The sequence below is a fragment of the Semicossyphus pulcher genome, unplaced genomic scaffold (assembly GCF_022749685.1).
Source record: "Semicossyphus pulcher isolate SPU_LCO1_2020_fin unplaced genomic scaffold, fSemPul1.0.p SCAF_9, whole genome shotgun sequence".
NCBI lineage: Eukaryota > Metazoa > Chordata > Actinopteri > Labriformes > Labridae > Semicossyphus > Semicossyphus pulcher.
In genome coordinates this window covers 29,027,150-29,051,358 of record NW_027211770.1, presented here as the reverse complement: position 1 = coordinate 29,051,358, position 24,209 = coordinate 29,027,150, and the positions used below count along the sequence as shown (strand labels likewise).

Below are 24,209 nucleotides of genomic sequence, written 5' to 3'. Positions count from 1 at the left end.
ACAGCGTGTCGACAGGCCGTCCTCACCTGGAAATAATGACTCTCTGCTGTCTCATTTAAAACAGGCAGGGAGGAAGAAGCAGGACACTGCTGCTGGAGTCCACTCACACTCTGCAACAGAGCAAATGCATCACACAGCAGCTCACTGGTGGAGAAGTTAGAGAGATTGATTTGAAAAATATGAAGAAATACAAATACAAGCTACATATTTTAAAATGATTCCACTGGATGGACAATTAATGCTGACGTTTTGGAATAAAATACGTTAAAAAAAAATACAATTTCCTTCAAAGTGCTACACAAAAACACAAAAGCTCTCCATCTTATGAAGCAAAACTTAAAACGATAGCTGTGTCTCAGTTCGGGGGCTGCATCCTTCGAAGGACACGGTCCACGGAGGATGAGTCATTCGCAGTCTGCGTAGACGCTTCGGCCAAACTCAAATGAGACGGTCTGGTCTACGGAGGATTTCCTGTTTACGTCACCAGCTGTTCCCGCCCTTAACCCTTGCATCACGCAACGCTACTTCTGATACCTAGCAACAGCTAGCTAACAGGCTAACTAGCTACTAGCATCTATTATTTTAAAGACAATTTGTTTCAAGGCCCATTTTGTTTATTTAACATTTGTAGCTATTCGGTTGAGTTGAAAGCAAAAACGTACATTTTAAAGTGTATTCCTCGGCCGCTTGAGAGTCCGCCACCTCATTTGAATTGGTGCGGAATAAATCTTGGGATACGTTGGGCCACGAAGGATCCGTTGAGTGCATCCTCAGGAAATCCGGCTCAGGAAAAGGAGGACGCATCTGAAGTAGCCTTTGAATTGGGACAGCCTGCGACCAACCTTCTAATACGTCCTTCAAAGGATGCAGCCCCTGGATTGGGACACATCTCGTGTGTCCTTTGCATTACTTATTTATATTCTCTGAAATTAATTTTTTTAGGGCTGCAGGAAACAATTCTTACAGGTTATGGCTTTGTCTATAAAATGTAAGAAAAAATATATAAATATATAATAAATTCTAAAAGTAAATGTTAAAAATTAAGTTGTTATTTTCCAACCGTTAGTAGAAAACACCGATACATTTTCCATTTAGTGTCGTATATCAAAGAAATCCTGACATTTGAGAGCCAGTAAATGTTTGGTATTTATCTAAATACCTTATTACAGTAGGAGCTCTGTCCTGTGTCATGAAAGAGACACACAGAAAAATATTACCAATACAAGTTGAAGAAACAACCACAGGGAAAACGGGACTTCTAAGGACACAATAACTGACAAATGTTTGCTTCTGGTGGAGATGTGTTGCAGTGAGGCTGTCACGTTTTCTGCACAAAGTCCAAAGAAACGGATTAAAACAAATGTTTAAAAATGACACACGAGCTGGTCACAAAAACACTGACGAGTTCCTGTTGTAGTTTCAGATCATATGAAGTTTGTTGCAGTGAAATATTGACATGAATCTGTTGTGACCCCTTGCATATCATGAATGTGCGAGCAGTTAATTTAATCTCACCTGGTTATTAAGGAAAGTTTAATGTTGATTTGCATCATTGTAAATGTAAGAACCGTTTCTCCTTCTGAACGCACAGCCCGACTCACCACTGAAAACACTCTTCTTTTGTACGCCATAACATGACACCGAACGAGATTGTGTTTTGATGATTTTTAAGTGCAATATATTTATTTTGCTCTCTGGAAATAATGTGTAATGTATGCCGCATTTAAGAATAGTTATTTGTAAACCTTGAGAAATATATATCACCACCCAAACGCTTTGAGTTCTTTTTTTTTTCACTGACACGTTGTACACTTTTCTCTCAAAGAAACACGCTGTGAGAAATAAATTAAATCATGAAATCACTTTAAAACAAGTTTCTGTAGCACACCAGTTCAGTGAGCCTGTTTCATGATATTTTAATCTCAGCCAAAGCAGATATTTAGATATGTTTGTTTAAGTGAAACCTGTCAGAGAAATAATGAAGCCATTTAAAGAATTCAGTTTCTTTTTTTGTTGAATTATCAAACATGACAAATCAGTCGTCAAGACAACAAACAATATAGTGATTGCTTCCTACCACGCCACCTGGTGGTCAGCTGTTTCAAGTGAACTCATGTATTAGCGAGAGTCTGCATTCTGTCTATACAAGTTAAACTTCCAAATGTTTGTCAGGTAAATCAAACTAGCAGAAATATTTCTCTGAAATAAATGAAAAGAGCCGTCAGAGTCTGATTAATAACTTTTACTTTGACAGACTTTCAAACAAAATGCCAGAAAAATGACATTTCTCACATTAATTTTTAAACCCTTTTCTGCAGAAAGCTTTGCAGTATATGTGTAAAGAATCTCTCTCAAGCTCAACATCACATTGTATTCATGGATTTTTAAATCACTGTACATCGGCTACTACATTCACAAATAAAACATGTTTGTAGGTAAAAATCTGTCATTCATATGAGACAAGGTGTGAACTGTTACCTGTCTTTGAGTTGATACTTCACTTCCTTTCTAGTAGTTCCCCTTTGATCAGACGACCACATTGCACTCAGTCGGTGACACCACTGTCCAGCGTCGGCCTACCTGACTGCAAGGAATTAATTATTAACACAGGACAGGTCATGTTTGACGGCAATGGTTTGAACAGGATGTCATGAGGTACGTCGGCATTAAAACACTGCATTCAATAACAAAGAAGGGAGGTTCTAATAATTTGGGTAAACAAAGAATATCCTGCAGTCAGCGGTGATATGTGGGTGTTTTGGGTTCTATCAAACTAAGTGCTACTATAAAAGTACCTGCTGCAGACTGAACCCACCTGAGCGGTCCAAGACGTTTTGTCCAACCATCCATTATCAATACCGCTTGTCCTGTTCAGGGTCGCGGGGGGGTGGAGCCTATCCCAGTTGTCATTGGGCGAGAGGCGGGGCTACATCCGGACTGATGACCAGTCAATCACAGGGCTGACACATAGAGACAGACAACCTTTCACGCTCACACTCACACCTACGGGCAATTTAGAGTCGCCAATGAACCTAAGGAGCATGTGTTTGGACTGTGGGAGGGAGCAGGAGTACCCGGAGAGAACCCACGCATACACGGGGAGAACATGCAAACTCCACACAGAAAGGCCCACTATGTCCGAACCAGGACTCGAACTGGGAACCTTCTAGCTGTGAGACGACAGCGCTATGCCTCTAGCCGTCATTACACCTTGTTAATAATTGAATTATAAACTCATAATTGAATGTTATCCTGCGAGGAGTTTTTCGCTGGTTATGAAACAGACTGAAATTAATTCTGATGACTCTATATGACCTACAAAGCAAACCAGGCCATCAGCGACAAGACTGATTATTCCTATATAGTTATTTTTAATGCCTGAAACTGCTGGCGGGGGGGTAGGTGTCAGACGGAGCGATTAACTGCTCTCTGCCTTCGTTTACAATTTCCAGGACAAAAACTTAAAGTGAGTGATCCATATAAAGAAAGCAGGATGAGACTTTTGTGAAAAACCACCACTTAAGCACGTACAGGACAAAATCAGCAAAAAGATAAGAGGTTCGGCTTTGTCCACAGGGGGCGCCAAAATCAACACGGACCGAAAGTTCCTCACAGGCAGGCTATCGGCCACTATTCGAACTTGCAGCTGCTGCTTAAAGGTATAATAAGTAGGATTTGTACTTGCATTTTGTCAACAACACATTCAAACTGAGCCCCTCCTCCTGGGCTCTTCGTCACCAGAAGCTCACTCTCACTCTCTCGTGCGAAAACACGCCCACCCCGCCAAGCTAACACTGACAGCTTCATGGTTACCTTTGCGCCAACATGCTAACCGCAGGTTAGCTTGTCTTACCTGGTTCGAGGCTCCTACCTGTCCAACAGAAAGAAGGTCAACTCTGCATCACTCTTTCGCCATGTTCGCCCAGGTGCTGATTTGAACCACTCCCACACTCACCTGTACGCTGTGATTGGCTCAGGGAACCACAACAGCACCCCTCCTGAAAACATCCCGTTCAAAGCAAAACAACAGAATAGATGCAGAGGGAAGGGTCTCACAAGCGTCTGCACACACACTCACCAACACACATGTGTAGAGGCCCAGAAGTGATGATTTATTTTATACTATATTTGTAAAAATCTATATTTTATTTTTCAAGGAAAATCCTACTTATTATACCTTTAAAATGAGTTTATTATTTTGTTCATTTTCTTACAAAAGAAGCCATCGTCTCGAGAATGTTTTCCTAATTTGACAAGATATCTTAACTCTTGATCTTAAGATGGTAATTAAATTCTTTCATCAAGCACCAGTTTTCTTAAGTTGGTTTCAGGCGTTTCTTGGATGTTCTAAACTTAATCCAAAAGGCAACTGGACTTGGTTGAAGTTCTTGAAGACGGTTCACCTCTCGTCAAAAAGGCTCTGAACTGACTGCTGGACGGAGCTGGAAATGTAAGCCTAGATGTGTAATCGAGCGTGCGTCGTTGACCTGAGCCGTTGACCTACAGTAGTATCACTGAGAGTCGTTAGAACCCTCTGGTACTAACGACTCAAGAACTTCAACCAAGCCCAGTTGCCTTTTGGATTAAGCTTAGAGTTACCATGACCTGGATGACTTCACAGATTTCTCAGAAGTTGTTGGAAATAATAAAAATGTCGGGGACGGGAGTCTTTTTTCTTTTTAACTAACGACGTCTCCGACAAAAAAGTTTGACAAGGTTAATTTAAAGAGTGTGCAATCCTGTCACAAATAACAAAATGAATAATGGACTAAACGAGTTTGAAAAACATCCACTCTAAACCCCAACGAGTTGTTAAATTATTTAAGCCTTCTCTGACATCATGTATCATAATGTTCTGTTGAGCTAATCGACCTGAGACTGTAATGCATAAACAGAGTCTCCAAATGGGAACACGGAAATGTTGTACATTTGCATTTTAGGCATTTTGCCGACGCTTTTATGATCCTTCCAGAAAAATATGAGCAGAAATACAATAGCACTTAAAGTAGAGGCTTAAAACATGTCAGTTAATTACAAAAAAATCAAAGAAAACCATGCCAGGAATAAAATCCACACCAAATAATGTTCCTATAATCCTGGTGAGTGTTTGCGTACATGTTCAACAATCACAGTGGACTGAAAAACCCACCCATATCTGCACTATTGACTCCAGTAAACAAAGTGCACACACACACACACACAGTCTATCACCAGAACCATCACCCGCCACCGCAGACGAACTGACGGATCGATGGCTGGACGTTAGTCATCGTTTCACCAGGAAGAAGGCCGCACTTCTGCCCTGATAAGAATCGCTTACATCCTTCGAAAATAAATAAATAAACAAATAAATAACATCCAGTGTGGCTGTGATCGGATTAAAGGGAGAGGGGAAGGGCAAGACGAGCCACCGTGAGGTATGGGGCAACAAATTGGAGCGAACAGTCGGGCCAGAGAGTCCATTTTGGGGCATAATTTACACAGTGAGGAGCATGAGCTGAATCTAATGTCATTTCCATCAATTTTGCATTTTGGCCTTTTTTTTTTTCTTCCCCCGGGCTTTTAGCGGTCGTTTGAATCGTCTGGCGGAGGACAGCCGGCGAGCATTACAATGTCAGAGCTGACATTTAGCTCAGCAGCAGAGTGAGAGGTGCTTCTTTATGGCGTGGTGACTGGCAGTGTGTACATTGCTGCTCCATCCTGCTAATGGCTAACAATATGCTAATAAGGCTAAGAGTACAGAACGGGCCCAGACAAACCACTTAATGGATGTTTTATCTGCAGGTCCAGACTCTCATCAGCCGCGATCTCCCCTGACAAGACGTGCCAAGTCAAATTTAGCGATAAAGCGCTTTTAACAAACAGGCCACAAAGTGCTTCAGGGAGGACAAAGGACACGGCAGAGTTTGTGGTGAAATGTGGAACCCGTTGGCAAACAATGAGAGTCGCTTTAGAGGAAATACACCTTGAAGGCAAAGTTGTTGGAGGACAAACAGAGACGACAGGACTTCCCGATAGAGATCGAACTAATTTCACTTCCTGCCCACAAACGCTCGAGTTCTGCTCAAGTACGAGTGATTTAGCCAAAAGGTTTTCAAGACCAAATGTGGAGCGACAGTAGGGCCGCTGTAGTGGTTTGAACTAACTTTTCATTTAAATAAATGTCTGTTCAGTCACTATCTCTGAATGCGGTAACACAATGGTGATTGAGCCTATGGCCCACTTCACATTTGCAGTTTTACAGACTTAGTGTCTGTGTCGACTTTGCGGAAGTCCAGTTAGTGACGTGTTTTCCATCAGCGGTTGGTCTGCCAGAGAGGGTAGGCGGAGCTAAGCGGCTGCTTTTCCGCTCTCTGCAAGTGTTGCGAGTAAACAGTAATCTACTATGGCTGAACAAACAAAGAAAAGATGGATGACTACAGATACAACTTCAACAAGAAGTGAAAATCCAAAGAAAAAGAAACAAACTCGACGCTCAGATGAAGCAAACAGTCTGAAAAGGAAAGCGACCGTCAGCCAGGAAAATCAAGAGTTACAACCGGAGCCAACCGTGGACGTCACACATGCAGCACTGTCTGGATATCTGGGAAGTGTGCTCCTGTTAGTTACCTTTATCGCCAAAGGTGCCGCCAAAGAGAACAAAACTGAGATCTTCAAGATTACAGCTTTAAGTGGGGAAGGGTGAGCCACCAAAATTTTCAATAACAGATGTTCAAAGTTTTCTCAAGAGTACCTCTATTTTTTTTTATTGTTTTATAGTGTCTACCTTTATATTTTTAGAAGTGTGTATTATTTGCTTTAGTTTATTTATTCTGATGCTCTTCTATCTTTTACATTTTACATTTTGTAAAGCAATGCACACAAATTCTGTCCTGTCCCTGTGCAAAAGGCAATAAATATCTGTTCTATTCTAAATAAATATAAATATAGATCAGAGCAGCTTTCAAATTCAAACTGCTTCAAACTCTACGCACTGAAATTCTTATCAAATGTTGAATCTGATCTTTAAGCTAATGCAAAACTAATGGTTTGTTTCGATATGAATGCAGTTATGTTTGGGGAGGAATTGAATCACAAGATAATCATGTTAACCACAGCATACCATGTTTGTGCTTTTGTAAATGGAAGAGATTTGAGGGTTTACAAGCCGAGGTTTCCCTTTCAGTGTCAGACACACTTAACACATTTTATAATATTGCCTCTGACACATGTCAGAGTTTATACTGGAGCTGTACTGACCAACAACATCAATATCAAGGGCTGAAAAGTTCTCCTGCTGGCTCTGTATGTTCTGGATTAAAAATATGTACGCCTGAAACCAAACCTGCAGCTTTATGATGATATTTAGTCTAAAACTCATTTCAGAATCTCTTTAATTGAATGTAAAAATCATAATAATAATTATCTATTTATTAGTAACCAATTGTCCAAATCCCCTCCCAAAAAGCACAAGTTATGCTTGGCTGAGAGGGAGAAGTTTGGATGAATGAAAGCCAGTGGCGGCTGGTGAAAAATATTCTAGGTGGGGCGGTGCTGTGCCGTACTCGTACGACGAGCAAAATAGTGCATGTACATGGCTACATCCAGCTAGCCAAGCCTTTCTGGTGTACCAGTTGCGAGAAAATCCTCAGGTGTAGGTTTTACCTTTTTCACTCGCTTGTTGGTTGATTTTAATATCTGGCTGATCCGGTCCAGTTTCTTTAATCCGTAATTTTTCACTTAAACTTCTCCTCTCGAATGGATTTTGAAGAAGAGAGCGTACAGAGTTGTTTGCGGTGTCAGCGTCCATCATTGTCATTTCCATCACTCAGACTTATCAGACTTCAACCACCGAGACTAACCGAATTATTTTCTACGACGCTGAATGGCCAAATTCACATTGATATGCGCGTATCTTGCCCCAACAACAGTCCCTCATTGGCTACTCGTCTCTGCTTCCAGCGCCCCTAAAGCAGAGACGAGTAGCCTAACGCTTGTTTTCCACATTTCCAATGAACATTAATTAATGTATATAATTTTGTTGTATATATAGACATATATATATTACATATTTAAATAAGTAATTTTGTTAATATTACTTTTTTAAAATAAAATAAATAAAAATAAAAACACACTCTCCACTAGGGAGGGCGGCGCCCTAGCGCCCTCTATCGGCCAGCCGCCACTGATGAAAGCTGTCTCACGTTCTGCACAGCGAGCACGAGCTGCTACCCTCTGGTAGAAGATTTCGAGTTCCCCGCATCAGATTAAACAGATTCAAAAATTCTTTTCTCCCTGCGTCGACTAAGCTTTTAAATAGTGGCAGATAAAAGCCAGAAAAGGCCAGTAGGATGGCGATTTGCGTGTTTGCACTATTCACTGTTGCACTTTATGTTGCAACATCAGGGTCATTTTGATGCCTGTTTTATTATATCATGGGTGGGCTGTTGCGTTATTGTTGTTTTCTTTGTTTATGGCTGATCTTGATCTTGACATCAAAGTAAGGTTTCATCATCATTACCAGTACATTAAAAGTTGCCTGCTAAATTTTCAGTCAGGCTCTGATCTGAATGTGAAACTGTTACGTCACACGCTCTGTCAGGGGGCTTTTACTGAGAGCAGGTGCTGCAGTGCATCAGCATCTCGTCCTCACAGGTGTCACACGCTTTATCTCTCACCCCCATCTTCTCTCTGTTTACCTAATAAACTCGGTGTATCTCTGTGGCATGTGTCCAGCCCAACTGCTGCCACTCCAAAGACAACGAGGCCTGATAGCAGGGAAACAGGAGCAACCGGCTGCATAACAACGACTTATTATGATGATGAAATGTCCTACAAGACCCCAAACACCCTCTTAGAGAAATCTGTCCTGCGATAAGGGGAGTCCAACCCGAGGGGGGGTCCTAACCTGATTGGATCGGCGGCTCGGAGGGGGCGCGCGTAACAAAATCAAATGGTCGTCAAGCCGCTGTCATGCATAATTAATTGGGCCTTCTACGACCAACTACACAAAAATCCATGGTCATTTGATTAGGGGGTTTTGGAGGACTCTCTGAAGTGCATCGCTGTCTGAGCTGCTTCCCTGCTCACCTCTCTATCTGTGAGGAAGGTGGCAGAGTGACATCAGCCTGCGCATGCTTAACTCTCACAGCCAACACTAAGTCCAAACTTTCAATCAGGTTCTTTCAAAACTCACGGACAGTTTAACTACTTCTTCAAAGTCTGTGAAAAATGTGTAGCTTATGATTTCCCTCCCATCCTCCCACTGGAGCTTTTGGCTAAATGCTCACGTCATAATGCTAACATGCACACAATGGCAATGCTGGCACACTGATGTTTAGCAGATTTACATTGTTCATCATCCGAGCATGCTTACATGCAAACATTTTTCAGATACTGTTTTATCTTGTGAGTATGCCGATTTAAGTCTAAGTACTCTACAAGCCCTAATGCAACCTACAGGCTCCTTTTAATTATCAAGGTAGCTTTGACTTCCTGTTTAAAATGTAACCAGGAAGTGTGTGCAGATGCAAAGTAACCCAACGTCTTTTGACTGTTCTGTTCATTTGTAAAGCCCCCGTCCCACTGGTCAAAAAACCTGCTTACTCACAGCTTGTTTGCTTAGTGGGAAAGGTTACAATCGGCATTCAGACCCGGGTAATTATCGCCTCGGCTCTGATCGGCATTGATGTAACACAAAACCTGTGTCGACGCGCAGGGCCGGCTCCGGCCATTTTGGCGCCATAGGCGAGATTAGAATTTGGCGCCCCCATGCATGCCAGTGTGCAACACAGTCATCCAGAAGAGACCTGATTATTGAGTTGATATTGCGATAAATATCGATCGAGCTTACTTCAATGCGTTGGGATATGAGGACATTGTGGGGCCTTCGACCCCAGTGGGGAGGTCTGGGGGATTCTCCCTTATAAAAAGCTCTATTTTGATGCACTCTTTATTTACATTCACAGTAATCATTAAAAATGTGCACCTCAACTATCATTTAACATTTATTGAATAGACTTGGAAAAATGTGAGTCTTTCTGTCTGTCTGTATCACATGTGTGATAAGACGAGTAGGGCGAGCTAATTAAACAACAGAATGTACATTATATGTACGACAAAACAACACTTCTTACCCTCCCCTCTATTAAAAGATCGAGTATGAGTTTTTCCAACTGCACCTGAACGCATCTCTCCTCTCGTCTCCTGTAACTTGTGTCAGGAAGGGCACGCTGAGTGAGTGGTCGAGAACATAAGAGAGAGAGAGTGGCAGAGTGACGTTGATGCGAGCGGAGCTGAGAGAAAGGTTGGGAGTGAAGGTGTCGATCTTGCAGTAGGCTTGTATTTAACATCGAGGCTTCATTAAAATGTTAGCGCCCCCCAGAACGTGGCGCCCTAGGCGACCGCCTGTGCCTTGAGCCGGCCCTGTCGACGCGCTAACCTCCGCCCCCTTGACGGAGCGATGCTATGCTCCGTCGGTAACTTCTGCGACTCCTTGTCATCTCAGCCACAAATTCCGCCCGTCTCCGTCCGAGCAGCGCTCGAACATTGTTCCAAATTTGTAAATGTACTGAATGATACGATAAAGACCTATACTGTAACATCTTCACTGTTTACTAACCCTGTTTCCGGCGCGTTTGTGAGGTCAGACTAAACTTCTCTGGCAATGGGAAAAGAGACAATCAGAATTAATTAGCAGGTCTTCCTGGGTCTGAAACTCCTCCGTCAACACACTCATTTTGGTGGGAGAGGTGCATAAGCCCGGCATCTTCAGACCAAACTGTGATATGTTTTCAGTTTACAAGGGGAATTATTAACGTGCACGGATCAGACTGCTACAATGAAACAAAGCAAAAACACAAGTGACATAGCAGGGGGCTGCTTGTCTTGGTAGCTAGTTCCCGTATCACATTTTTTGTCCAACACAACACACAGCCGTTTAGCATGACATTATTCAGAAGAAACTCTGACCATTTTTAGGTTACATTAAACCCTCTTCAGTTTGTTCTCTGCTGACATAATATTGGATTCAAATTGTTCCTCATCAGTGGCAGCCATCTTGGTTGTTTAGGAAAATGCCCAAACTGTGCTTTTACCTGCCCCATATTAGATGTTTGGACCTGACTTGAATCAGGACTGGTGAACATATGTCCAAACAGGAGGAGGGTCAGATGCATCGACCAGAGCAGATACAACCTGATCATGCAGATTTGTCTGGTTCCCAGTATGTTCACCTGTGTAAGTAGGCAACAAAATGCTTCACAAAACATGTTATTTTGTGTTTATTCACCATTTATAGTTAATTGTTTCATACATGGGGTCCTTCTTGTATGCCTTGCAAGTGTGATATTTAATGGGACGTATTTACTGATATTTTTCCAGTTAGGTTTTAGTCGGCGACATTCTTACTTAAGAATATTTTTATTATGTTCATGTAAAAAAGGTCAAATTTTATTGGGTGATCTCTTGAAGGCCCTATAAGAATAATAATATGTATAAATACTGTATGTGTTCAATGCACGACTTTGTTTTATCATCTAAAAATACGAATCATCGTTTTATTTTAGAATGAGCTCTTTACCTTCGGTATATCTGCAGGGGGAAGCAGGTCCTCCATCACAGAGAATATCTGTGTGTAAATGCTGCCACCTGGAGGACACCAGAGGAACTACAGAATAAACACCACAGCAGACGAGTCAAACCGCAGCAAGATTTTATTCCAAAAAAAGCATATATTCAGGAATTAAAGATGCATATACTTACATGTGTAAATAGATAATGTTCAAATACACAAAGTGGGAAAACAATGTGCTTCAGTAGCTGCAATGTTAATATGCACATTGTGTGCATACATGAAAATGTCTTTAGGGATGTGGTTTCTCATGGTTTGTTAAGGACACACGTCTCCCTTTCATTTTAAGGAGATATCTTTTTTTACGATGTGGTCCACATCCCTCTTTAAAAAGTTTCACAACCGGCTTTTTCACTGCTTAAAATGGAAGACAGCTCCCTCCAGAGTCTCTCACGATCCATCGCCACGTCTCAATTAATTCACGACCAAAAAGACAAAGAAAAAACTTCCACCGCTGAAGCACTGAATCCGTTAACACAGCGCAATATTTACTTTCTAAGTATCGTTTCTTCTCCTGCAGAACTCACTGCATCTGCTCTTACACTTCAGAGTACCGGTTTGAGTTATCGGTCCGTTTGTTGGCAGCATGTAGAGGGTTTGTTGCTGACTGGCTGGGGTTATACCGGGTGGTCTTGGATAAAAAGGTATTTAAGGTTTGAAGATGGTTTTGGGGTTAAATGGGGTTTTAAGACAGTTAAGATGAAGGTGGGAATATTGTGATACTTCTGTAGAGCGGTACCTGCTGGCAGGAGGACGAGGGGTATTTGAGAGGTAGGGCAGAGGGGTGGGTCTGCCTAGTTGGCTGCTTGAGGCCGGCCCTCTGGGATGAGGGAGGTGAAGAAGGTGCTGATGAAGGACCACGCGGTGGTAAGGAAGCTTGGTTCAGGTATAGCAGCAGCAGCAGCAGCAGCAGCAGCCGGTTCCTCATGTCCTCCCCCTCCCTCCTCTCCGCTGTCGTCGTCCTCCAGACCCTCGTCCATCAAACGTTCCTGGGAGACAGATGGGAGGAAACAGACGTGGTTTAAGAGACAGAAAATAGTGAAGATGTAAAGCGACATTCAACACAAGCAATCCAAGAAAGACCAACATTTAACAGGATGGAGGAGGAACGTGATGGTGGCTTGTACCCCGGCTCAACAAACGCCATCAGCTCGCGGAAGCCTTCTCCTTCCACAACACTTAATGGGAGCATATCTCCAGGCACCGTGTTCGTTATTAGCAGGCTAATCTTCTCCGCTCTGGTATCATCACAACGGCGTGTGCTAACAGGGCCAGCAAATGATGTGATGCGACACTGTCTGACTGTCTCCACTGGCTTCTCCTTGTGGTTAAACATCGAACTAGTATTTCTATGATATACCAGTTTAACACCACGTATCTTGCACAGCACGTACTTCCAGACATCACTTTTCCTGGTCACGGCTGACATGGTGCATGTAACTGAGTTAAACTACTTTGGCCGAAAACAACGCACGCGAGGGTGCCCGAGTAGTGTAACGTCACTCGAATAATGACGTCAACAGCGAGTACTCAAGTACTTGATTATTCGTCCCCATCCCTAGTTTATAAGGGATGGGATGTATAGTTTATACAACCTGTAAAGCCAGATTTCCACATTTATGTACAAAAACACTTTACGTTTATGTTTATTAATATCACTGTTGTTTTTGTCACGTCCTGGCCAAATAAATTGCAGCTAAAAATTGGAGCTTATATTGATTTCAAGAGAAATTTAGAGTTCTGAATAAGCTCTGTTTTTGTTGTAGTGCAGCTGCAAAACTAGATGACAGAGTAATAGAAGAAGACAAAACCGACAGCTTGAGCGGAGGTGTGCAGAGGCATGTAAGTGGCATAACGCAGTTTATAGTTACTATGTATACAAACACTACCCTCAAGTGAACTAGCGTCGTCAAGAGAAACTAGTTATACCAGTTTGGGTTGTTGCAAACCTCCACAGTTATAGAACTGTAATTACAGGGGCCTTTCTGTGTGCAGCTGGGGTGGATTCATTCACAGTAATCTGACTGACCATTTCCTGTACGTCCTGGTGTCTCTCTGCTTCCTCCTCAGGAGCTCTGGGCCTGTCTCCACCTCTGAGGTTCTGCTGCTCCAGCCTGAAGGGGAACCAACCGGCCTGATGCCTGGGAACAAACAATTATACTCTTAGAGCCGGATTTAAAGCTTTAATCTATAAAATCATTCATTCATGTTTTTAAAGTTGATACCCGATTTCAAGAAAAGTAAATTCACTTTGAAGCATAGGTGATAACTGGCTTTGGACATAAAAAAGACGAGGTGTGTGAAATGTAAAAATGTGTATATTTAAAAGGTTTGACTCACAGGTAGACAAGCAGCATGGCGCCGACCACCATGACGAAGCGGCTAAAGGAAGAGTAGAAGTAAACGATGCTAAGCAGGACTCCAGCGCGAGACACCGTGTACAACCAGTCCAGCCAATCACGGTTCAGCTCGTCATCGTTCAGCACCGCCCCGCCCTGCGCATTCATCTGGATGTTGGGGTTGGCCGGCTGGTTCTCCGGTATAGGGTTTGGGTCTGGGTTCGGTCCTAGCGGCGGCTGCACGGCTTCGTTGGGCTGGGCGGGTTGAAGGGGTGAGGAGGAGGGAGCGGGAGAGGGAGGAGGGGAGGTTGTGGGAGGCTGAGAGGCGGCTACTGCAGCTTGACTGATGAGGGGAGGTGAAGAGAGGAGACAGAACAAAAGACTTAGTCCTTACTCGGGTTGTCACAAGACCAGAATTTTAAACTTTGACGCGATACTTAAAAAAAAAAACTTTACTTTAAGCAGGACTATGATGCATTGAATTCTGGGTAAATTAAGACTTCTTTCAAAACAAAAAAATGGCTGACTGAGTCACACATCGAACCGCCCAAGCCGTTTACCCCAGCAGAACATTTTTGTCTATTGGAGGAATTCAACAGTTTTAAGGGCATTTTACTTGGAAACTTCAGCCAAGAGTGTTACAACAACAACAACAACAACAACAACAAAAAACTGATATGGAAAAAAATTGCAGCAACAGTAAACAGTGTTATTCCAACCATTGAAAGGACCATCAAAGAAGTTCAAAATGTGGTGCTACAGGTCAGCAGGTTTCACTGAGTGTTACCATGGTAACATGGGTCTTTGTCTTTATTTTTGTGAAACGGTGTAACTTGCATTAGACTAATCTATGCGGCCCCAGGTGCTGCTCTCTGTCTGTCGGCAACAGACGCCAACGTAACTTGTTTGTCTTTTACAAGACGCCAAAAGGACTTTACGAAACGTCGGTATTTGCAGACCTGTGAATGAGAACAGTCCGCTGTGTCGTTGCTGTAGAGCTGCAGGTGACGGAGGGCGAAGCAGACAGTCGGCAGGATGAAGCGCGACTTCAGCTGCAGACAAACTAAACCCTGTACCTTCCTGCGTGGTTGTAAAGAGCTGTAGGCAAGTTAGCTCGTTATTAATGTCTCATTTCTCTGTTTCACTGCTTTATTTAAATTAACGTGGCTCACTCTCTTTATTTCCGGTCAAAGGCGCTCGACCACAGCTCTCTCTCACTCGTGGTAGATTTGGGTTGAAAACTGATCGTAGTTGTGTTTTTCAAAGCTTCAGTACCTTTTGGTGCCATCGAATATCAAAATAAGGGAGATTGAATCGTTTTGAAACACGTGGTATCAAAAAGTATCAAAAAGTATCAAAGTACCGGAAATTAGTCCTTACTTCTAATACTTGTCAACTGTGAGCAATAAGTAAAAGATTAATTCAGCCAAATCATATAAACATTTACAAACAGATTTCCTTGACTTACTATTGCATGTAGTAGTGGCGCGCGTACATCTGCTGCCACCACAGCATCTGCATGGGCATGTACATGGGATGGGGGGGCATGTTGGCCGGGAGACCACCTTGTAGAGGGACCTGGGCTCCGTCCGGCCTGTGGAGGAATGCCATGTTTGTTATAAAATACGTGAACACTGTGCAAGAAGAAACACAGAGTGATGACAGAACAACATTTTCTGTCTGTCCGGGTGCTTTAAACTTCACTTCTGCTTTCAGTTTTATTGCTGTCCAATCCAACACGACCGCAGACATCAGACTCCAAACTCACACTTGTGTTGAATCGGCAACTTTCTCACAGTCTCAACAAAACCTGATTATACAAAGCTTATTGGATTACATCAGATTAAACAGTTCCTCTAGTGTTTAAATGTGCTTACTATATAAAAAAGATTAATAACACTATTAAAAAAAGTTCCTTTTTACTATTGAAGCATCAAATCTTATTATACAATTGTCTAAGTCAGACTGGGCTTTGTGCTTCTACTTTGGACATAAAGTCCTGGTTTAGTAGCCCACAGTTGACATACTGTGGCATCAGAGACTTGCTTACCACTGAGGGACACCATGGGGGCTGTGAGGGTTGTACTGGGGGAAGCCGCCGCGATACCTCAGACCATCATAACTTCCCGGGACAGAAGAAGAGGAGGAGGAGGAGGAAGAGGCCGGCTGACTGTCCTGATGGGGTGTGTTGGCAGGTGAGGCGGAGCCAGCAGTGTCTGAACTCTGAGCGAAGAGATGTGGACAGAAGTTGATCATTATTTAATCATCAACACAAAGAAAACAGGATGTTTAACAAGGGTGTGTTTGCAAGCAAGTTTTGGCAGCAGTGGGACTGCTTACATAAGGAAATTGGAATACATACGTAGAAGTACACAAACATTGACTTGTTGGCACTGCAACTTACGAAACAGGTTAATAAAATGTTGTATGCAGTCACGAGGCCATTATCAGACCTGTGTGTTTGTTGTGTGTCGTGGATTTATTGATTTGATGATCACAAAATTCAGTACCGTGTCAGTCCTGGTTTGGAGGGAGACGTATAATCTAAACTTCACAACTAGTCCATTTGTCTGTGTTTCGGTGCATTTTAAGGCTACTATTAGAAGATAGGGCTGGGCGATTTCATATCTTGATAACGATACGATGTAGCATGTTTTCTGGTAATTAAACAAATAATTAGTCCACATGAAATAACCACAAGGTAAAGCCTATTTTTAGATAATCCTTTGGGAATTAAATACTTGACAAAAGAGTACAGAGTCCTTTTCTGCACATTGTGTGTCTGCCCTCTCCGTGTAAATAAACAGCGCCTCCCTCTATGGTTCGCCCCGGGTTCACTCCAACGTGCAAGGCTTAGAATGCCAAGTTCAGGCGCGTCAGCCACGTCAGAATTATTGCCACCGCTGCTTCAGATTTCTGTAATGTGTCCCGAAGTTGCAATTAAATGTGATGATGTGCGCTCCAATGAACAGTCGTTGACTGAAACAATGACAGGAGTCACAGGACATCAATCACACATGAAGTCGTGGCAACCAAATAAAGAGCTGGACCAGTTTACTCCTCACACAGTGTTCTAACGGCAAAAGAGAGTCCGACATCGGATTATAAAAGGTGCAAATGTAGATCATTTGGTAACGATCGATCGATCGTTTGATCGCTACGTCATTAATAACGTCCCTCGTGGACACGCAGCTCCCGTGCTGTGAGAACTGAATTGCGAGAGAAAATATTTAACTTTTGTAACTTAATTAAACAGACTCAAAGTGTTTCCTCAAAGCCGACGTTTTCGCAGCGCATGCCATGCATGATAATAAAGCTCCAACTAATCGATGATGAAATGTATTGCCAACTATTTTAATCATCGATTTTAATTAATTAAATCGATTAGTTGTTGCAGCCCTAATCTGAGGTAGAAGGGGAGAAGTCCCTCTAAACTGTGTCCAAAGAACTACAATTGTTCCCAGTTACTGCGAAAAGATAAAAAGAAGGGGCGGAGATCTCCAACTGTCTCCCCATCCAATTACGCCTCAAGATGGGTTTGCATGAGTTTTATAAATCTTTTCTTAACCCCAAGACCTAAGTCATGAATGTATGGAGAGAGGAGGAAAAGCAAGATTTGTCTGGTACGTTGTGAGATCAGTTAAGAACCTGTGAAGTCGGACACACACACACTCTTTGTCACAAACTTTGGTTCACCAGCTCTCCTGAATGTCAGACTGAGCATAATCTTGCCATTTCAGTGTGGTATTTTTTTCAGCCTTGAACAAAGCTGTCATTCACACACGCTGTTTGAGCTGTACAGGAGGAGGTCATGAGAGCAGTAATTCTGTGTACTCACGCTGGAGTCAGAGGCAGAGGCAGAAGAGCTGGCCATGGAGGGGCTCCGAGGCATGGGCGAGGCTGGGGGGCTGTGAGAGGCACACACTAGATGCATCATGTGGTATTCATCCTGCTGCGGGTCGGCGAGGTCGGGGCACCAGACGAGGATGTGGAAGAAGAAGAGGAGGAGGAGGAGGAGGAGGTGAAGGCAGCAGAGAAACAAAACCAAAAACAGAGACAGAGAGAGTGAGGAAGAGAGGGTCAGTGTGGAAATGACCAGAAGACAAACACAAAGCCTTTGTTGGTAAATCACATCACATCAGCTATTGTTTCCCACACAGTCTGTTTCAGTTCCACAACAGCACACGTGCACACACAGACAAGCTCACAAACACACGACGACAAAATAAGCCAACAGAATTAAGAACTAACTATGAGCCAAACACATAAAACAACTGCAGACTTGATGGAAAATATTCTTTCAACTATTTAATAACTGTTTTAGTCATTCTTTAAAGAGGGGGTATTATGCTGTTTCACATTTTAAGACATATATATAATGTTACAATGTTGGATGTCCAGACTGAACGTGGGTGAAGTTTCAGATCTGTAGGTAAAAGCATGTTGCACTTTGTGACTTCACAAAGTGCAGCCTCAGCAGGATTCGGAGAGCTGGCCAATGGGAAGAAAGTGGACGTGTAGGGGCGGGGTTTCTTAAAGGGACAGAGCTGACTGAGTCGTTTCAGGCAGAGGCTGTATGAGGTCCTGCACAGAGCACCAGTGTGAGAAACATGAGGAGTTTTTTTTTTTAACTGTAAATTATGCTGAGCTACTCCACAGGTATCACAGAGTGAAATATGAAGCTTAAAATTTCCATAATACCCCCCCTTTAAGCAAAGGAAGCAAACATTTGTTGGTCCCAGCCTCTCAAATGTGGAGGTTTGATATTTTTTCTTTGTAAAAACATGACAAGAATCTTAATCTCTCTGTGTTTTGGTATGCAAGTCCAATCAAACAAAACTTGGAAAATAACATGGTCGTTTTTGCTATACTTTCACACATTTAATGGACAAAATGAAAACTATAATAAAAAAAAAAATGTGGAATATAATTATTAACCTTTTATTTTCAAGGCCCTTCACATTAGATTCAATTCAAATAAATTACATTCAACAGAGGACAAGTACAAGAGCATTTGTAGACATCATTCACTTATTTCATTGTCTGAGCTCTGAAAACTGAGCGAAACATTTACAATACACCAAATAACAACTCATAAATGTGTCCACAAAATGAAGAAAAAAATGGGATATAAACATTTTAAAAGCCTTTAGAAAGGGCCAAAGCTATCTGAGTAGGCTAAACTTAAATGTTTCCATGCAAAACATTGCTCATACATTTACCTGAATTAACACACAGACAAAGCAGCAGCGCTTACCTTTCTGAGCACATCACTGAGCTGCAGGTGGTCCTGAAGGAGCCTCCCTGAGTACACCAGCCGCTGGTCTTTGGAGAGCTGCAAAACAAACAGGGTACAGACACAATGTATTGTAATGTTTTTTATATTAAAAAAATATTAAAAAGCACACGATAAAAATGCTGTGTCTTTATATATATTTACATCTCAAATTTGACCTGAAGCCTTGTGGCTTTTCCTCCAAAATAAACTGCTTTGTGAAACTGATACTGCAAAGAGACACACAACAGAGCTTAAATCAATCTCAAACATCAACAAATGTTTCGAGTGTTTCCAAGGTCAAAAACAAACGTCTGAAAGAAAAGCCCTCAAAGTGAATCTACAATCATGTCAAGCAGGAACTCCCTGTTTTGTTTTCTCAACTGCAGTTTTAAAGGTCAAGAATGAACCTCAAATATGTTGTCAGGATAAACTGTCACGAACCTGTCAGTGATTACTAACCCACAGTAAACCTGCACACTGATGCAGAGCAGAAATAAATAAACGCTTTCTAGCAGGCTTCAGTAGGTTTCTGTTCCCAACAGAGCGAGAGTAGGGAAAACCAGAGACAAACAATATATATAAAAAGGAATATTATAACACAAGATGTCAAATTCTTTATGCGTGTAAAGTGATTAGGCATTTTGAGATTAGACGAGAGTGCTGGGCTGGATTAGATTTTACAATTTACATCTTATTTGCATCTTATTCTCTGTGCGTCATAAGGTTTTGACTTCTTTTCAGTTAAGGCCTTTCATGTCGTTTTATGGACTCTTAACCCCATTGGAAAACCGAAGTATAAAGGCCAGTTCAGACCAAACATTCGCAAAAAGACAAGTTGACACTTGAAACTGCTGGAACCTTCTGAAACCTACCAATTTACACCAAAGAAACGAGATGAGATGGTTCTGCTTTTTGTCTGTGTCATAGACAGCATAAGGTCTGTGTGTTTTTGAACAAGGATGGGGCTGAGTTAAACACAGACATACAGAGCAGAGAGCCCAGAGAAGCAGGATGAAAAATATGTCACCTTCCTGCACGGTTGTGTGGAGGTGTGAGCGTGTTTATGTGTCCATTTGAATGTAAAAAAAAAAGAGAAAATAAAGTTTAATTTCTCTGGTTGACTGCTTTCATCCTTCAGTCCTTAGCTTGTTTGACCATCACTGTTCTCTCCACTGCAACATTAATCCATCCATCCATCAACTATACCGCTTATCCTGTTCAGGGTCGCGGGGGCTCGAGCCGATCCCAGCTGTCATTTAGCGAGCGGCGAGGTTCCACCCTGGACCGATCACCAGTCAATCACAGGGCTGACACATAGAGAAAGACAACCTTTCACGCTCACATTCACACCTACGGGCAATTTTAGAGTCACCAATGTACCTAACGAGCATGTCTTTGGACAGTGGGAAGAAGCGTACCGGAGGGTCACCTGCCACTGCAGGTTCCTAGCACCACCGTGCAGCCCTGCAACATCAATCTAATCGCAAATGATGAGTCTGAATTCGGCTTAAGAATAACAAAAAGGTTATCAACAACATCTGACAAGCAGTACAAACTAGGGCTGCCACTTTCCCAAAAATCAAGTTCGAACGATGATATGGAATTTGTTCTCATTATATCGAACGGTAAAATCAACAACAGTTGCTGTATAAACAGAACTAATGTTCAGTTTAAAGATGTTGATGTTTCATTAAAGTGACGGGAGTGGGCGCCGGTCTAGCTCAGCGGTTAAATCGGTGGCCATGTACAGAGGCTGCAGTCCTCGATGCGGCAGCCCTGGGTTCAACTCCTGCCCTCTGCCCTTTGCCGCTTGTCATGCCCACTCTCTTCCCCAGTTTCCAACACTATCCACTGTCCTCTCTCATGAAAGGCCAAAAAACAATAATCAAAAAATAAATAAATAAATAAAGTGACAGGAGTTAGCATCACAGCTAGCTACAGCTTCGACCCTGGTGCAGAACAACAATAAGTGTCCCTCGTGCTTTCTGACTACGGTCGGGACGCGGAAACTGGCCCTTTAAGAAACCTAACAACTGATCCATGAAAATAAAGCAGCCTGTTTGTTCAATAATAACCTGTAGAGATATTATTTTCCAGCTAATGTTTGAGCAGGAGGCGGGTGCTTTGCAGCCATTAACAACCGAAACACAGTTGTCAAGAGCATTGTATTGAGTCATATGATTGTTTGACACGTATACTGAGCATATGTTTGGAGAGCAGAGAGCTGAAGATTACTGAGCTCGACTTACCGGCTTGCTGGGGTACACTTTGGAGATGTGGGTCTTCAGCCTCTCCACAGTCCAGTTGAGGAAGCAATTAATGGTCTGGTCTTCATACTTCTGGTTGGGGGCCTTGATGACCAGGGTTACAGGACTATCAAAAGCCCCAGAGTCCATGGCTCATATTACTAGCAGGGTGGGCTCTGAAGAATCTGAGCTCAGCTGAGCTAAGTGTCACAACTCAGGACTCACCTGAGGAGAAAGTTCACTCAAATCCTCTCCATTCTGCGCTCAGCTACACACCTCAAACAGTCCCTGCTGTGGGTGGGGGCATGTGGTTCCCCCTCTACAACATTTGCCTCATCTGTGGGGGCAGTTCCCACTATATCGACAAGACTTCTCCTGTGGTGACACTTTGGAGGTTTCTGGTGAGAAGAAAGACAGAGTGTGAGTCTCTGTTTGGAAGGACATGCTTCTAATTTTTGTCCAATGTTTTGTCCATTTTTAGACTCTGTTACTAAAAGAAATGTCACCATACTTCAGCCATGTTTCTATTCAATCAAAATAATAAATATATATGATTTTGAGTTTTTAAATGAAGTGTTTGAACACACCAAGTCTAGATAGCTGATGAATGTTGGTGTGGCAACCGCCAGGTAAAAATAGAGAATGTGTGGGTGGGGTGAGCTCCCCCAGCTGCTTGAGCCTCTGACCCCTCTTGACCCCAAAATGTCTGTTTATGCCTATAATTATCTGCTTTTCAAAGTTTTAACAATGGGTCAAGAATGTATACAACACCCAGGCTGTTACTATTACTATTACTATTTTCGAGTAACTATTACTATCAACTATTACTATTACTATTTTCGATTCATGTCACTCAAAAGAGAAATTAATGCATTTTTTGGAGAGTATTTTAAGTAGGGATGCACGATATTATCGGGACGTCATCGGTTTCTGCAGATTATGGCTTTAAAATGACATATCCGCATCAGCAGATATGTCATTTTTCTGCTGATATTTTCTGCCAAAATTTTCCTCCGATAAAACAAGGCTTTAATGATGTCTAAATGCTTGATGGTTCCCTAAAAAAGCTTGATGTAGAAGGGTGCAAGATGTCTGCGGTATGGCAGTTTTTGGCCACTACAATAAGATTCAGCTAGATATCAATTCAACTACAGGGGAGACTTGATGTTCTCTGCAATTAGGGGGGAAAAACATGGCCTAATATAACTATCGAAATCGGCAATAGGCAAAAGGGGCTGGAAAATATTGGCGCATCGGATATCGGCAGAAACATCCAATATAGTAAATCCCTAATTTTACGCAATGGATATGATGCTCAATGAAAATGTAACCTATTCCAATGTAGTTTATATTAACTGTTGGACAACAAAGGGGCTCTAAGGGACAGAGGAATAAGCAGAATATCAGACAAACTACACTTGTTTGTAGGATCAGTACATTTTTGGATTAGGTGATGACTTTAAGGACAATATAGAAAAACATATTTGCAATTCTTATATGTATGTGTGTGTGTATATATATCTAAATTTAAAGCAGAATTTTAGTTTGGACTCTTGAATGTTTTTATATACCACATACATACACACACACACACACACACACACACACACTACCAGTCAAAGGTTTGGACACACTTTCCTATTCACTTGTATGAGAAAATGTGTCCAAACTTTTGACTGGTAGTGTATATATGGTATGTAAAAACATTCATGAGTCCAAACTAAAATTCTGCTAAGGTGGGAGGGAGGGTTATGAGTTTCAGTTCACACTTCCTTCCTTCCCACACCTGCCATGTTGCGTCATCTTTATAGTGGACTGTCAAAACAACTAACTAACTAGCTGTATATAATCCATAGCCAAGCTAAGCCAGGATTCACAGTTAACAACGCTAATTCCACTCTTTAACAGTGTAATCATCGTGTTCTTGAACTCTAAATACACTCCGAGAAACTAGCTGCATAAACGCAGCTCACTCTGAGCAGCTCTGCTTATTATTTTGACCCTTGTCGTGAAGCCAGGTTAGCTAAACGGTTAGCTTGTTAGCTAACCTAAGCTAGCTTCGCTTGCTCGCTAGAATTTTGGTTGCCCTGGCGAACCGTTTATCTCCATGACAACACGTTTAACTGTGCTACTCGGTAAACGGAGGCTTGGTTATCGTTGCAGAGAGGTATGTTTTCGTACCTTTTTACTACTGCGGTGCCGTCGTCTCCTCGTCCCAGTTCGGCTCGCCTGCCTTGTTGTTGTAATGTCGGGTGTGAGACCGGAAACACGTCATTATCATCCCCACAACAGCTGATCAGAGAAAAAACTGCTGATAAACGGCCAAGTGGGCGGACCAATACTAGTCTACAGATATTTAAACAGCATCGGAGACACTTTATATTTAAACTACAAAATTAAACTAAATAACTATTTCCAAAAGCAGCGCAGCTCGTTTTTCCAAATATATTCTGTGACCAGAGCAGGGTTATTGTAGTTAACGAAAACTAAGACTACTAAAACTAACAGTGAAAAAATAATTTCTTTAACTGAAATAAAAATAAAAAATATAACTCAATAAAAACTACAATTAACAAAGTAACACGAACTAAAAATAAATAGGATTGCAGGTAAAATCAGTTTAGTTTTTGTTTCCCTCCTCGATTCACACTATGGTTGCTTAGCTACCACTTTGTCCTGCTCTGTTTGACTTGTCGAGAGACACCCACCCACTAAAATCATATTTGAAGTCATGC

At 42.2% G+C, this 24,209-nt stretch overlaps 1 protein-coding gene across 1 annotated transcript; it reads right to left on the bottom strand.

The window, feature by feature from the left end:
• Nucleotides 1-11,685: 11,685 nt before the first annotated feature.
• On the bottom strand, nucleotides 11,686-23,748 carry herpud2 (HERPUD family member 2). Its single transcript, XM_069657116.1, has 9 exons — nucleotides 23,656-23,748; nucleotides 21,478-21,872; nucleotides 19,208-19,285; nucleotides 17,789-17,902; nucleotides 16,001-16,173; nucleotides 15,419-15,544; nucleotides 13,952-14,293; nucleotides 13,641-13,752; nucleotides 11,686-12,600 (listed from the first exon to the last, which is right to left on the bottom strand). Exons 2-9 carry the CDS (start codon nucleotides 21,622-21,624, stop codon nucleotides 12,406-12,408), a joined length of 1,287 nt encoding a protein of 428 aa, XP_069513217.1. The 5' UTR covers nucleotides 21,625-21,872; nucleotides 23,656-23,748; the 3' UTR covers nucleotides 11,686-12,405.
• Between the last annotated feature and the right edge of the window lie 461 nt (nucleotides 23,749-24,209).